The sequence below is a fragment of the Berghia stephanieae genome, chromosome 2, assembly GCF_034508935.2.
Source record: "Berghia stephanieae isolate SIO BIC M18660-M18661 chromosome 2, UCSD_Bste_1.3, whole genome shotgun sequence".
NCBI classification, from domain to species: domain Eukaryota; kingdom Metazoa; phylum Mollusca; class Gastropoda; order Nudibranchia; family Aeolidiidae; genus Berghia; species Berghia stephanieae.
In genome coordinates this window covers 115,308,312-115,322,581 of record NC_088361.1, presented here as the reverse complement: position 1 = coordinate 115,322,581, position 14,270 = coordinate 115,308,312, and the positions used below count along the sequence as shown (strand labels likewise).

Genomic DNA, 14,270 nt, shown 5'->3' with positions numbered 1-14,270 from the left:
TCTGCTTTCCGAAACGATGGACAGGGGCCAGATGTGTCACATGAATCCCATTGAACATAATATTTGTGATTTTACGAATGGAAATCTATTTTTTTTTAAACAAAACAAGAACAAAAAGACAAGAAAGCTGTATAAATTCGATAAATTATTCGAAAGACTAAAATAATACATTTGGACAGATATATCAACAGAAACAGTCAATCAACTAACATCATCAATAAGGCAATGAGTTGTGGCATTGTTGAGCAATTATAATAGTGGAATACAAAATACTGAAGTACGTCATGTGTGCTGATTTCAGTTTTGTACTCGATTTCGCACAATCGATTTTTTAAATGATTGGGTATATTATGTATATATCATTGTATTTATTCCAACCAATATTGAATTATAGCGGAATAAATCTGTCTAGTTTCTTTTGTAAAAGAATGTATATATATATATATATATATATATATATATATATATATATATATATATATATATATATATGGGTGTTGGTGGGTACTTGTAGGTACGAGATTGCCCGATAAGGCGTGAGTGAACTTATTATATAATATATATATATATATATATATATATATATATTATATATATATATATGTATTTATATATGTAAATATATATATATATATATATATATATATAAATATGTATCGTGCCTATGCCACGTTCTAATGGCTTTAACCTGAGCAGACTTAGTATGAGGAGAGAAAAGAGCAAGTACAGGAGTGTTTGGTTTTTAGAACCTAATTCAATTATTCGTGTTCAGGCAACGATATTTTGCACACGGGTGTATCTTAAATTTAATTTAACGTCTGACACCAGTAGGAATTATTTATATAACTCCCCCTCCCCCCCCCCCCCAAATATAAAAAAAATACGGGAGAGTGTTAGCAGAATTCTAAATTACTCCTGAAAGGAGGACTCTTTCTTCAAGGACATCTGAAAGTGTGTGACAAGATGAGGGTCAATTTGGTTAATCGATTAATTAAAGGACTGGTCTTCTGGTTAAAATGTTAAAAATATGTTTTTGATTGTTTTCTGTTTTTGTTGTTGTTGTTGTTGTGTTTGTTGGGGCGGGGGGGGGTGTTTCGGGGTTTTTTCGTTCGTTTGTTTGTTTGTTTTGTTTATTTTTCGTTGTTGTTGTATTTTTTTGTTTATTTTTTTTTTTGGGGGGGGGGGTTTGTTTTTTTTTTTATTTTAGAGTTCGACAGAATTGATTTTTGGTTGAAGTGATCATATTATTATTATTATTATTATCATTATTATTATTATTATTATTATTATTATTATTATTATTATTATTATTATTATTATTATTATTATTATTATTATCATTATTATTGAAACGAAGAAGTTTCATTCTTTTTGTTATACTGGATAAATACCTACGTCTTAATCAATAGGTCTACGGGTTTCATATTTATAAATAAATTATAATGTTGGAATGTTACATAGGTTGGTTGATAATGTTTAATTTAACCCCAGTTTTTTAACTTTTTTCCAAGACTTTCTTGATACAAGAGTGACAAAACTGCTGATAGACGTCTAGGTTATCATATAAATCACTGTACCTCTGGGTGCTACTGTGATAATAAAGTGTTACGAAAACTTTAAAGCATACAAACCTTTTATAAATCGTGTCCGATTCTTCAATATCCAACTCACACCAGTAAAAACTTCTCTCCCTGTTAGTGTTTTTGACAGAATCAATATGGAGGTCACTGTATCTCCTTTCCTTGTACCGTATCATGTTGTGCAGATCGGGGAAGGAGGCAAGTTTCTCGCTGTATGTAGAACATTCTTCTGAAATAATATTTAAAAAAATTAAAATTGAGCTTTATATAGCGCGCAATATCCACTAAATGTGCTCAAAGCGCTTTACAAGGGGTCCCTGGCCAACAGCAACATTTAACATGACGCCTGTTAGCGATATTACAATTTTTCGGACAAAGACAACGCTGTTAACGGTCAGGTACTCATTTTACAAATGAGTACAGTGAGAGAAATGTGAGTAAAGAGCTTTTTCCAAGGACTCAACTATCCGCCGAGGGCGAGCCTCGAACCCAGGATCTTCCGATCCGAAAGCTAGTGTCATACCACTAGACCACATAGCCGCACCAATAGGTATAAAGTGATAAAGAAATTGTCAATGGCGTTGTGGATGATATTTTCATTTATCATTTAGTTCTTGATCAAACCAGATTGACTCGATAAAGAAAATCAATAACAAACTAATTACAACAGGGCGACAATTTTTAGTTCTGAAGCTATAAAGTATAATGTAATATTATATAGACTTCAATAATGAATGAATTGAATGTGCGTCTCAAAGGTCTGAAACAGTTTTCATTTCCACCTACTTGTTTCAAGTATAAGAATCAAAAGGCTGTTTAGTTTGATGTCAAGCTATTTTCGCTCGAACAGATCTAAATAAGAATTATTTCTATTCTTGCAGTAGGAACATAATGCAAATCAATATATATGAGGGGAGGGGGAGGGGGGGGGGGGTAATAGCATTCCGTCAAATTTCACACCTGTTGCTTCATAACCTTTGAGTTTTATTATTTTTAATAGTACAATTTCAATCGAATCGTGAACTCTTATTTTTGCCTTGACAAATGGCCTTTCGAATTTCAGGTCATTAAAAATCCTGGTAATGGTAAAAAAAAAAAAAAGAAAAAAAAAAGAAAAGAAAAAGAAGAAAAAAAAACACTCTAGTACCAAACGTATTACAATACTAAATTAAAGCAATAACAAATTTAGTACCAGACTTAAAAATTCAATATAACAAGATATATCAATCTTGTAAATGGAGATTTTACATTCTTATACCAATGGGAAGAATTCTTCTCGAAGTGATTGATGGTGTGCCCTGAAATTTTGTTGTCCTCGCTTTGGTTTGACATGTCATAAGGCTTGTAATATTCTGTCTACATAATGTCCAAATTGCGTATTACTCCGCCCTGTCACCATAGGCTATTCTCACGATGTTGAGGTCACACCGCTCAATGAACAATCAAAGCAATGTCCACTGCCTATGCTACGAAAGGTAACCACAACACTGAGCGTTGTCCATAGAAGTGATGCGTTTACACTCATTAGATCCCTATGTCTTATCTAATTTCCTTTATTATCTTATTAAAATACATATAATATGTCATAATATAAACAACAAATGGAGCGCAATATGCACTCAACATGCTAAAAGCGCTATACCAAGGGGTCCTGACCAAAAGCAACACGTAATATGTAGAACGAGACATGACGCCTGTTAGGCGATATTACATTTTTCTCCTACAGAAGCAACGCTGTGAACGGTTAAGTACTCATTTTACACCTGAATATGGTGAGAGAATGTGAGTAATGAGTCTTTTCCAGGGACTATGCGCCGAGCGAGGCTCGAACCCATGATCTTCCGATCTGAAAGTGAGTGTCATACCACAAGACGACATAGCCGCACTTAATCTAAGTTTACTGTATTTTCTTCATCTTCTTCAATATTGTTTCGAGCATTCGCTATATTCAGGAAATGAGAGAGACACTTCGTGTAGATAAGGAAAGCTTGAAATGATTTTACTCGTACAATAATGTAGAAGTTGAAGAGAATCATACTTAGATTATATCATGAATCTGACCATTATTATTGCATGGTTTTTGTTTATATAAGAGACACACAGACACACACACATACTCATACACTAGCATATATATACACATATATATATATATATATATATATATATATATGGCTAAAATGGCTAAAAATACGTGAGTATATATATATATATATATATATATATATATATATATATATATATATATATATATATATATATATATAATATATATATATATATATATATATATATATATATATATATATATATATATATATATATATATATATATACTCACGTACTTTTAGCCGAAACGATGGTTTCCATGTCCTCCATTTCATCAGTCGGCATTTATCCGTAGAATGGTTTTTTCTTTCGAGAGTTTAGTGGTGTTTATTAATTTCGTCCTTACTTCCGCAGTGTCAATTATGGGACAGCGATTAGTGTTGTTATGTAGTGGCATGCTGTAGTGTGTTCTCATTGTGTGTGTGTGTGTGTGTGTGTGTGTGTGTGTGTGTGTGTGTGTGTGTGTGTGGATAAATGCCGACTGATGGAATGGAGGCAGCGACATCTATAGAATGGAGAACATCGTTTCGGCTTAATTCCTGCGTGGGGTTTTATCTATTTTTATATGCTCTAACCTAAATTATCGAGCACTCTCGTACCTACAAGTACCCACCAACACTCATATATATATATATATATATATATATATATATATATATATATATATATCGTTATATATATATATATATCGTTATATATATATATATATATATATATATATAGAGAGAGAGAGAGAGAGAGAGAGAGGAGAGAGAGAGGGGAGAGAGAGAGAGGGGAGGGGGAGAGTTAGAGAGAGGGATGAGAGGGAGAGAGAGAGAGAGGGATGAGAGGGATAGAAAGAGAGATCGAGAAAGAGCGAGAGAGAAGGGGGAGGGGCAGAGAAAGAGAGAGAGAGAAGGGGAGAGCTGAGAGAGAGAGAGAGAGAGAGAGAGAGAGAGAGAGAGAGAGGTGGAAGGGGAGGGGCGAGTGAGTGACTAAACGGTCTTACTTGTTTGTTCAAATGAAGACTCGTCTCCTTCAACTTGTCCCAGCCATGTTAAGTACAATGTCAGCAGAAAGACAACAGCATTCATACATGACATCATCTCGGACTTCCATCAATGGAAATACTAATCCCCCCAGAAGCAACGAAAATTGATAATGTGGACTGCCTTCTCCTCCCCGCAGGAACTCCGGATTAGCATCTGTCACTTGGGGCTATTGTTTCATTTTCACGAGTTGAAACGGTTCCAGGAATAAACTTCATTCATCCCTCCAGGAATATCTAACTGTAAACACGGACACTTTTAAATATTATTTTTATATTTCAGCAGTCTACAACACAAGGGCTTAATAATCTTCAGATTGTTTATTCTGTGTACACATTATGCAGACACACGCTTACACATAGTAATGTATGTATGTCTATATACATGTATATATATATATATATATATATGTGTGTGTGTGTGTGTGTGTTTGTGTGTATTTGTATATGTATGAATTTATGTAGTTTTATATTACGTACACACAGACACACACACACACACACACAAACACAAGCTAACAAACACATCAATATACGTCATTTAAATGCCAAATTTAATTTGTACTAGAGTCGAGTGGTTGTGATCTGCCTTGCCCAGTTAACAACACACATCCAGCAACTGGTCATGTTCGTTGATGCTTGGATTAGAACTTGACAAGAGTCAAGAAAGGAAAACACGGGTAACCTTAACCCTCTCCTTACCACCTGCAGCAAAATCGTCACATTCGTTACGACACAAAATGCATTTTTCTTATTCATATTTACTTTGTACATCACAAACTTTGAATAAAGATATTTGTTTTTTAAATTAATAATAACATAACGTTGTTTTGTAGTGTCTTGCTTGAATTTGAAAATCAATTTTTCCTCGGGGAGAGCCTGCCATTTTGGGAAAATACTGAAAAGGATCAGTAAGGAGAGACTTAAGCGGCACGATAATTGTGACGTTAAGAGATGTGGTCTTTTAATTAATTTGCCCAGTTTAAAACACTTATCCAGCTACTGGTCATGTTCCTTGATGCTTGAATTTGAACTTGACAAGAGTCAAGTAACGAAAACATGGGTTACCTTAAGCGACACGATAAACGTGACATTAATTCACTCAATCCTAGAGATTTTTGCTGCTTTTCAAAATGGGAAAAAACGTATTAAAAATGAGCATGTACATAGATTGTTTTATTCAACCACCATTAACATGCAAACTACGCCTATAGTTTGTCTCAGAAAAAATGTAATAAATAGGCACGGGGTAAAAGTAACTCTGGTAAACTACGGATATAGTCGGTGTTAGGGTTGAGTGAGTTAAGAGATGTGGTCTATTAATAAATTTATGGAGTCGCGTTAATCCATGATGATAAAGGTAATTAACCATTTCAGAGCCGTGCTCTGCAAAAAGCATGTGGTTTTTCTTTTTTTAAATGAGATTTTATATAGCGCAATATCCACTGAACGTGCTCAAAGAGCTTTACAAGGGGTCTCTGTGCCAACAGCAGAACACTTAACATGTAGGACGGGACATGACGCCTGTTAGGCTATATTACAATTTTTTCGGAGAGAAACAACGCTGTTGACAAAATATTCGTAAACCGGAGAGAATTCACTTTAAAAACTAATCCAAGAATCGGAAGTTTCTGCTTTGTTGCGTTGTAAAATGTAGCTTCAAGTGGCTTTTTAATTAGGTTTCATAATTACAATTATTGTTGTTGTTGTTGCTTTCATTTTTGTTGATATGATTTATTCAGAGAAAGGTAGTTATTGGCCAGAAAGGCTCTAGATAGCACCTTGAAGATTGCCCATAAAATGGACGAAAGTATAATACTAGTTATTAAATTGAGAAGTTAGGAAGTAGGCACAGGAGTAAGGTTTTTATCAATTATTAATTACTTTTCAAAGTTGTCATCTAATCTCACTAAGTTATCATTAACCTTATAATTATCATCATCATCATCATCATCATCATCATCATCATCTTCATCATCATCATCATCAGCATTATCACCATTATCTTAATCATCACAATCGTCGCCACCAACATTATATCATGATTAATATCATTATTATTATTATTCAAAATTGTCATAAAAAATATCATCATCATCATCATCATCAGAATGAATAGAAACAACGACGACGACGATGACGACGACAATACTAATAAAAACAACAACAGTACCATAATCACGACATTTCGTCACTTTCATCATCATCATCATCATCATCATCATCATCATCATCGTCATTGTCATCTCCATCCATCCTCACCACCCCATGTCATCAGTCTGTCTATATAATCAAATAAGCGCTTACGTCCTTGCCGTCAGAATGTAATTTTCACTATTTGCTCATAAAACACAAGTTGTAATCGCAAGTAACCAAGGAGCCCCGTCTTGTATTCTCAAAATTAAACTTTCAGGCTCAAGTCTTAGGGGTCTGAAATCTCATCAGTTGGGGGATAACACGTCTAAACGGATTTCCCAGATAATGCCAGCAAAATTGGTCTTGGAACAAATAGTCGTGAACGGAGAGATGTGTGAGAGCCAAGACACCCAAAATATGATTAGATTTGTCTCAGAGTTTCATATTTTAAATCTCAGGTTCAATGGTGGTCTTGAAGTTAAGTGTAACTAATGTTTCTTGTTCAAGACAAGATAGATACATGTAATTTCATTTCATGTTCATCATGACTCTTTCTTTTTTTTAAACTTGAGCTTGTGCTTTAATAGAGGGCAATATTATTATCATTACCAAACGTGCTCAAAGCGCTTTAAAAATGGTCCAACAGCAAAGCGTAACATGTAGTAGAGGCATGACTCCTGTTTGGAGATACTACATTTTTTTTCGATAGCTACAACGCTGTTAATGTACAGGTACTCATTTTACACCTGAGTACGGTGAGAGTATGTGAGTAAAGAGCCTTTTCCAAGGACTCAACTATGCGCCGAGCGAATCTTGAGCCCAGGACCTTCCGATCTGAAAGCGAGTGTCATACCATAAGACCACATAGCCGCACTCTTAGAGGCAGTGTTATGATAAGCTCAATGTCAAGCCATTAATGGTCCCTTTTTCACATTAAATGGCAATCCATCAAAGCCATACGATCCATGCCATGGGGTCAGGATTTGTCTCCACGTTTGTAACATAATATGGCTGATAACAACTGATTGATATCCTTTGCTCTTGGTCTGGCATAAAAAGCACTTTCTGCAACCAAACTAATAAACAGGTAAATAGAGGTGCCTAAATGAGTCAATAAAATGGAGATAAAGATAAGGGGAGTAAATCCGACTCATGAATGAACAACACAAAACAAACGACGTTTCGGCCTTTGTCCTTTTTCAAGTAAACACTGTATACATATGTTATATGTATATTAGAAACGTCGTTTGTTGTGTGTTGTTCATTTATGAGTCAGATTTACTCCATGTATCTTTATCACCATAATAAACAGGTCCAAAAGATCCCACAGAGTTACAGGTCCAAAAGGGAAATCTCGACACAATCAAGGATCTAAATCAATCTATTTATATACGGCTACCTAGGTGAGCTACACCCCCCCCCCCCCCCCCCCGCCTAAAAATACACATCAACAACACACATAATATATAACAACTTTGCTTCTTTGAGTGATTAGAATTTTTTTATAATTTTGTGGCAAAACAGGAATAATTTCTTCATTTATTACAAAATAACCATGGATATAGTCAAGGGCAATAACTCCATAATTACTACATCATATGCCGCGCAATTTGTGTTCCTGAACTTCGGAGTAATAATTGAACAACTTTTCTTCTTTGAGCTGTTAGGAATTATTATCGGTTAATGAAGGTATGATTCATGTATACGAGTCCATTCCAGTGAAATCCTTATGATAGATAATGGCACCAGCTATTTCGCATTAACTCATTTATAAATATATTTATATATATATATATATATATATATATATATATATATATATATATATGTGTGTGTGTGTGTGTGTGTGTGTGTGTGTGGTTTATGTGATCTAGTAGTATGACACTCGCTTTCGGATCGGACGGTCCTGGGTTCGAGCCTCGCTCGGCGCATAGTTGAGTCCTTGAAGAAGACTCTTACTCATATTCTCTCACCGTACGCAGGTGTAAAATGAGTACCTGGTTCGATAACAGCGTTGTCTCTGTCCAAAAAAAAAATATAATATCGCCTTACAGGCGTCATGTCTCGTCCTACACATTTAGGGTTAAATGCTGCTAATTGATCGGGTTTTTTAAATCCTGAAGCAAGCTTAATCCTGAAAATAACATTATTATTCCCATAACCTCCAGCCAAATGTCGAGAAACAAATTGCGTTCATAAATTTCTTATCTCTATTTCTATTGCTATTATAATATCATCAGCATCAGCATCAATATCGTCATCACAATCATTATCATTGCCATCATTATCCGATCAAAACAGATATACCGATAACGGCAATAAACCCGTTTTTATGTTTTATATCCCATATTTAGTCCACATTAAATATTAAAACCCATCACACGGACACAAATCACTACCGAGGTAATATGAATCACACATTCACAGTCACTCAATGTAAAATAATAAAGCTTAGACTAACCTCTCGTCAGCCCTAATATAATTTGGCCCATCTCATTTGAATAAACGAGTGTAGAGGACGTTGTCAGATAAGACAGATTGGGTCTCCCATACCGTGATGGTCTTGCCAAGTCATCCATCAATTTCAAAAACTCGCCTTACTATTTTTTTACTCCAGCCCAACTCACCACTTCCGTCTTGTTATAGATAACTTCGTTTATTGCAGATTACGTAGTTCATAGTCAACCCAACCACTCTTCTTATATCGACATCCTTCGCCTATAACGGTAAAGAAATCTAATCTAAAATGATTTCTTTTTTATTATCTGAGATATTTTTTAAAGGAAATAATTTGGGGTTTTATTAAAATTCATCTATCACGGCGATTTTTATTTTGAGAATCATAAAAAGGGTTTCACTCTTTTTTTTTCTCATAGACGAATAATTCAATAGATGACCTTTGAGAAAATACATTATCACTACTCCAGATTCTTCACGTTATTTTGATATTCTCTCTTTTAATGAAAGTCAGCTTTGAATTATTAATGCCAGGGCTATCAACATATAGTTCTCAATTTAGATTTGACCTTTTCTTTTGTCCAAATGTCAAGAAGGTCAGAAGTCGAAGGTCAGAAGTCGAATTATAAATTAATCTATAAATAAAACATTTTAATTATTGTGATTGGAAAGTAGGTCGTAAAGGACGTTGTCAAAAAATTAAGAAAAATTAATATGAGTAAGTTTCAGCTCTAAATACGTAACATGATTTTTAGGAATTTTGAAACGAAACTCTCAAGACCAGTGGTCTAGCGCCCTATCTGTCTGTAATACACCTTAGTTGTGTAAACGGCTGTTTAAAGTTATGAGCTTATGACAAATGGGTATTTTCAAATAAGATTTGTCAACTCATTCTTGGAGCTCAAAAATCAGGTACAAGGCTTTCCATAGATTCGTCGGCTTATTAAAAGAGATTCCCGATTAAACGAACTACTGTTTTCCTTGGTTGTCAATTCTGTCCATGTAGCATTCGTGGCAGAACAAGGATGACACAAAACGATGTATTGGATGTAAACAAACTACCGTAAGGTGGGGTTACATTGGGCAGAACGTAATAAGTAAATGTTGTTAAAAAAGAAATCTTTTGCTTGTACTATTTATAAACTGCCCTACATTATTGGACAGTATCAAAACACCTTTCTAATCTAGTCATGCAGGAATGTAAGAAAGGCATGCTTTACATTGTCAGACATTTCCCTGCAGTGGGAACAAATGGACTAATCCAACACACCCCGATTGTATTGAGTGACTTCTTTCAGATCTTGGTAAGTTTGCTGCCACCCAGTGTCTGCTCCGTGGATCCTGAAATCCCTTGCGCTTTCATCCAAAATTGAAGACTCTGTAGCCTAGATAGTTATTATTGATCAAAGAATGGAATAACCAGACGTCCGCAGCAGGACATCGCTGCAAACTTAGCTAGAGCAGGATGACTTGCTCAAGGCCACACAGAGGAGAGTGGTCAAGCTCGGAACCTTTTGGCTACGAAGCAAAGACCATACCGCTGAGCCACCCTGTCCCACTATCAACAGAGAATTCGAAATTGCAAACCGTGGTGTGAATTAAATGTATGCAGAGAATCCCACGCTCCTAAGGTACGAATTTTCTTTTGAGAATAAGACACATCAAACCAAAGGGGGCTTTGTCAGCAGAAAATTCGAAACCCAAAATCGGAGTGTGAATTTTATGTAGAGAATTAAACGCTCTAAACTTGAGTGTGATTAGCTTGCATCATTCTACCCCTCCCCATAAATCGCAACGCGTAATGATATCAAGTTTACAATAATAATTTGTGATGTTAGATTGTCAAAAAAAATTTCTTTAGATTTAAAAAAAAAAGAAGTATCCTTCAAGCATTCTTGAAAATGTCTTTTATTCAGAGACAATGAAATCAGAATCGAATGATATCAAGTTTACAATAATAATTTGTGATGTCAGATTATTAAATTTTAAATTTTTCCTTGAATATTTTTTTAAAAAAGAAGTATCCTTTAAGCATTTTTGAAAATGTCTTTTTTTCAGAGACAATGACATCAGAATTGAATGAGGGAGGGGGGGGAGAATAAAAGGTTTCTTACACTCTTGCGTTTTGAAATTAGAAGGCTCATGTGGCAATTAGGAACAAGTCCGGAATTCCAAAAAGCAAGAGTGTAACAATCATATATTGTAAGAATGCTGCACCCTAAGCAGACAGCGAATTATGAACCGTTCAACAATACAACACCTGTATTACAACTGTATTCTTTGTTTGTCATTGTTGATATTATCTGCCTAACATACGCATAAAAAAGAGAAAAATATAAGACAACATGGATTAGTTCAAAGCAAAGAACAGAAGTAATCCAAAAGCAATATATCGGCCCGAGGTCGATCCAAGTACGACAGTAAGCTTAGTATTTATGATTGTTTAAACAAATTTTTTTTGCACTTTTATGGTTGAAAACAACACTATTCAGAAAAGTACTGTGGGTTGACGCCCACTCTAACATCCCATGACGAGGATGTAGGTGTATACTGATATACGAGTCAGACACGAAATTCTCTGCTTATAATTCGGCTGAAGTTGATGTTATTTTCTGATCCCTCCCTTGTCCATCTAAGAGTGATTGGGTCGCTGGGTACGTGAGATCTGGCCAAAAGGACTTCGTGATAAACTAGCGTCTTATCCATAGTGTAACAAGCAATATCTGTTATACGTTTAACGCTATATAATTCGGGATAAGCTTGGCTCCTGGGCCTTAAGGCTCTAAAAGATATGGTTTTTAAGATGCCAAAGGCACTCCGTACTTTTATTCAGTTGGCCATTAGCCTCAGGGAAATGAGAAAATCTCGTGGATCTTGAGTATGATGGTTGTTTGTTATTATTTTCATATCAATATTTATTGTATGTTATGATCATTAATTACCCTGGAAATTGACCCGAGATGAACAGCTCAGTAAGATAAATTACTTTATGTCGACACCAGTTCTTGTTGCAGAATGTTTTTCAAAACAGTGTCATTTATTACCCACGTCATTTATGTTAGTTTAGCGGTTGGTTGTGTAGTTTATAGTGGGTTTTTTTTTTTTTGCTGGTGCTGATTTTTCTTATTGATGTTAATATTACTCTCGTTGTTGTTGATGTTGTTGTTTTTATACATATTTTGTTGTATGTATAGTTTGCTTTGTTTTGTTTTGTTTTGGGGTTGTTTTTTTTGGGGGGGGGTGTTGTTTTATTTTTGTTGTTTTGCTTTTTTTGCATATTGATAATTTATATTGTAAAGTGCCCAGAGCTTGTATTTTCACGAAAACGAGCGCTATAATATAAATGTGTATAATTGTTAGATATACTGCATAATATGTTGTTCTACTTTGTACCATGATTTTGTTTGTTTAGTGATTTAGTTAAGATTTAATTATTTCATTGTTACTGTACTGGAAAAGAAATTATACGCCGTATGGATTGTAAAGTATCTATTTCCTTCGAAGAATGGCTTTTCATCTTCTTTTCCCCTTTTTGGTTGTGTTGACTTTCTTTCTATTCTTGGTTCATTTTGTTTTTGTTTTGTTTTTTGTTGTTTTGTTGTTGTTTTTTGGCTAGTTTCTTGTTCTTTTTTATTTTTTTGTTTTGTTTTCCTTTGTCTTTATTTTTGAAACGTATCATTGTATTATTATTGTTTGGTTATTTTTATGCGTTTATTTCTTTTCTCTTTACCTCTTTAAGTTTTAACGGGTTTCCTGTTTTGTGACAAGACAATTTACATCCAAATAAGCTGTGTACACAAAAAAGATTAAAACAACCAGCATATTTAATTCTTATTCTTGTCTTTTATTGCAATTAAAACATAACAGCCGTCTAAAAAAAACACTTTTATATAGAGCAATATCCACTAAACGTGCTCAAAGCGCTTTACAAGGGGTCCCAGACCAACAGCAATACGTAACATATAGAACGAGACATGACGCCTTCTAGGCGATATCAAAATAAAATATTTTCGGACAGAGGCAACGCTGTTAACGGCCAGGTACTTATTTTTCACCTGAGTACGGTGAGAGAATGTGAGTAAAGACCCTTTTCCGAGGACTCAACTATACGCCGAGCGATTCTCGAAAGCGAGTCTCATACCACAAGACCACATAGCCGCACGTCTAGTGTGTAATATATCGGTATGTTCAAAGATTAGTCAGTTATCAGTCATTACAATATTTTTATTTGTATGCTGACAACAACCTTAAATCAGTGCATGTTTTACACAGCAGAGTTCTTTATGGCACCTTACATTGTTCTTTAAAAGTAACACGTAGCATAACTAAAATATAAATTTCCATATAATATGACAGAATAGCCATGGATGCCAATCATCGTCTCTGCAAATAATTTCTTCAAAATCAAAGGGACCAGAATCAAACTCAGGGGCAGTCGAGATTTTTTCTAATCCTCTGTCCGCCTAGCATTGATTGGGTGACTGGGTCTGTCAGAATTGAAGGAAAGTACTCTACGATGAACTAGCAACATAAAGATAAAAGATTTATAATGGAAACAGCTATTGTGCGTTTAACGCCACAAACATCGGGATAAACTCCGGCTCCCTGAGCCGTATGGCTCTGAAGGACTACTACAATACTGCCGTACTATGACAAGAACACATATTTTTAATGACCATAAAACTTGTAGGGTAGTCCCGGAGTTCACAGCTTTTCGACAATATAAAACGATATATTTGAAACATGAGTTTTCTGGCCAAATTCTTTTAATAATAAATGTGTTGTTTTTTTCTCAGAGTGTTGCAGAATATAGACACTAATTATGGGGGGAAAAGGATATGTCAAGCTGTATTTGGCGCTATGATTGCATGGAGTTTGTTACTAGCGTCTAATTTGGATTCAATAGGAAACCATTTCCTTGTCTTTGAATGGCACGCTGAGTCTTTGAGACTCTGTTAACT

The 14,270-nt window shown here is 34.9% G+C and overlaps 1 protein-coding gene across 7 annotated transcripts in view; it reads right to left on the bottom strand.

The window, feature by feature from the left end:
• Positions 1-9,331, bottom strand: part of LOC144963835 (uncharacterized) — a 54,734-nt gene extending 45,403 nt beyond the window's left edge. The window contains exons 1-3 of one of the 7 annotated variants that reach the window (XM_078897777.1): positions 9,314-9,331; positions 4,678-5,042; positions 1,632-1,809 (exon numbers count right to left, since the gene is read on the bottom strand). In XM_078897777.1, the coding sequence (XP_078753903.1) occupies positions 1,632-1,809; positions 4,678-4,774 (275 nt within the window). In that variant the 5' untranslated portion in view covers positions 4,775-5,042; positions 9,314-9,331. Of the gene's footprint in view, positions 1-1,631; positions 1,810-4,677; positions 5,094-9,251 lie in introns of all 7 variants that reach the window. The other 6 variants (XM_078897780.1, XM_078897775.1, XM_078897778.1 and 3 more) reach the window with 6 other exon arrangements.
• Between the last annotated feature and the right edge of the window lie 4,939 nt (positions 9,332-14,270).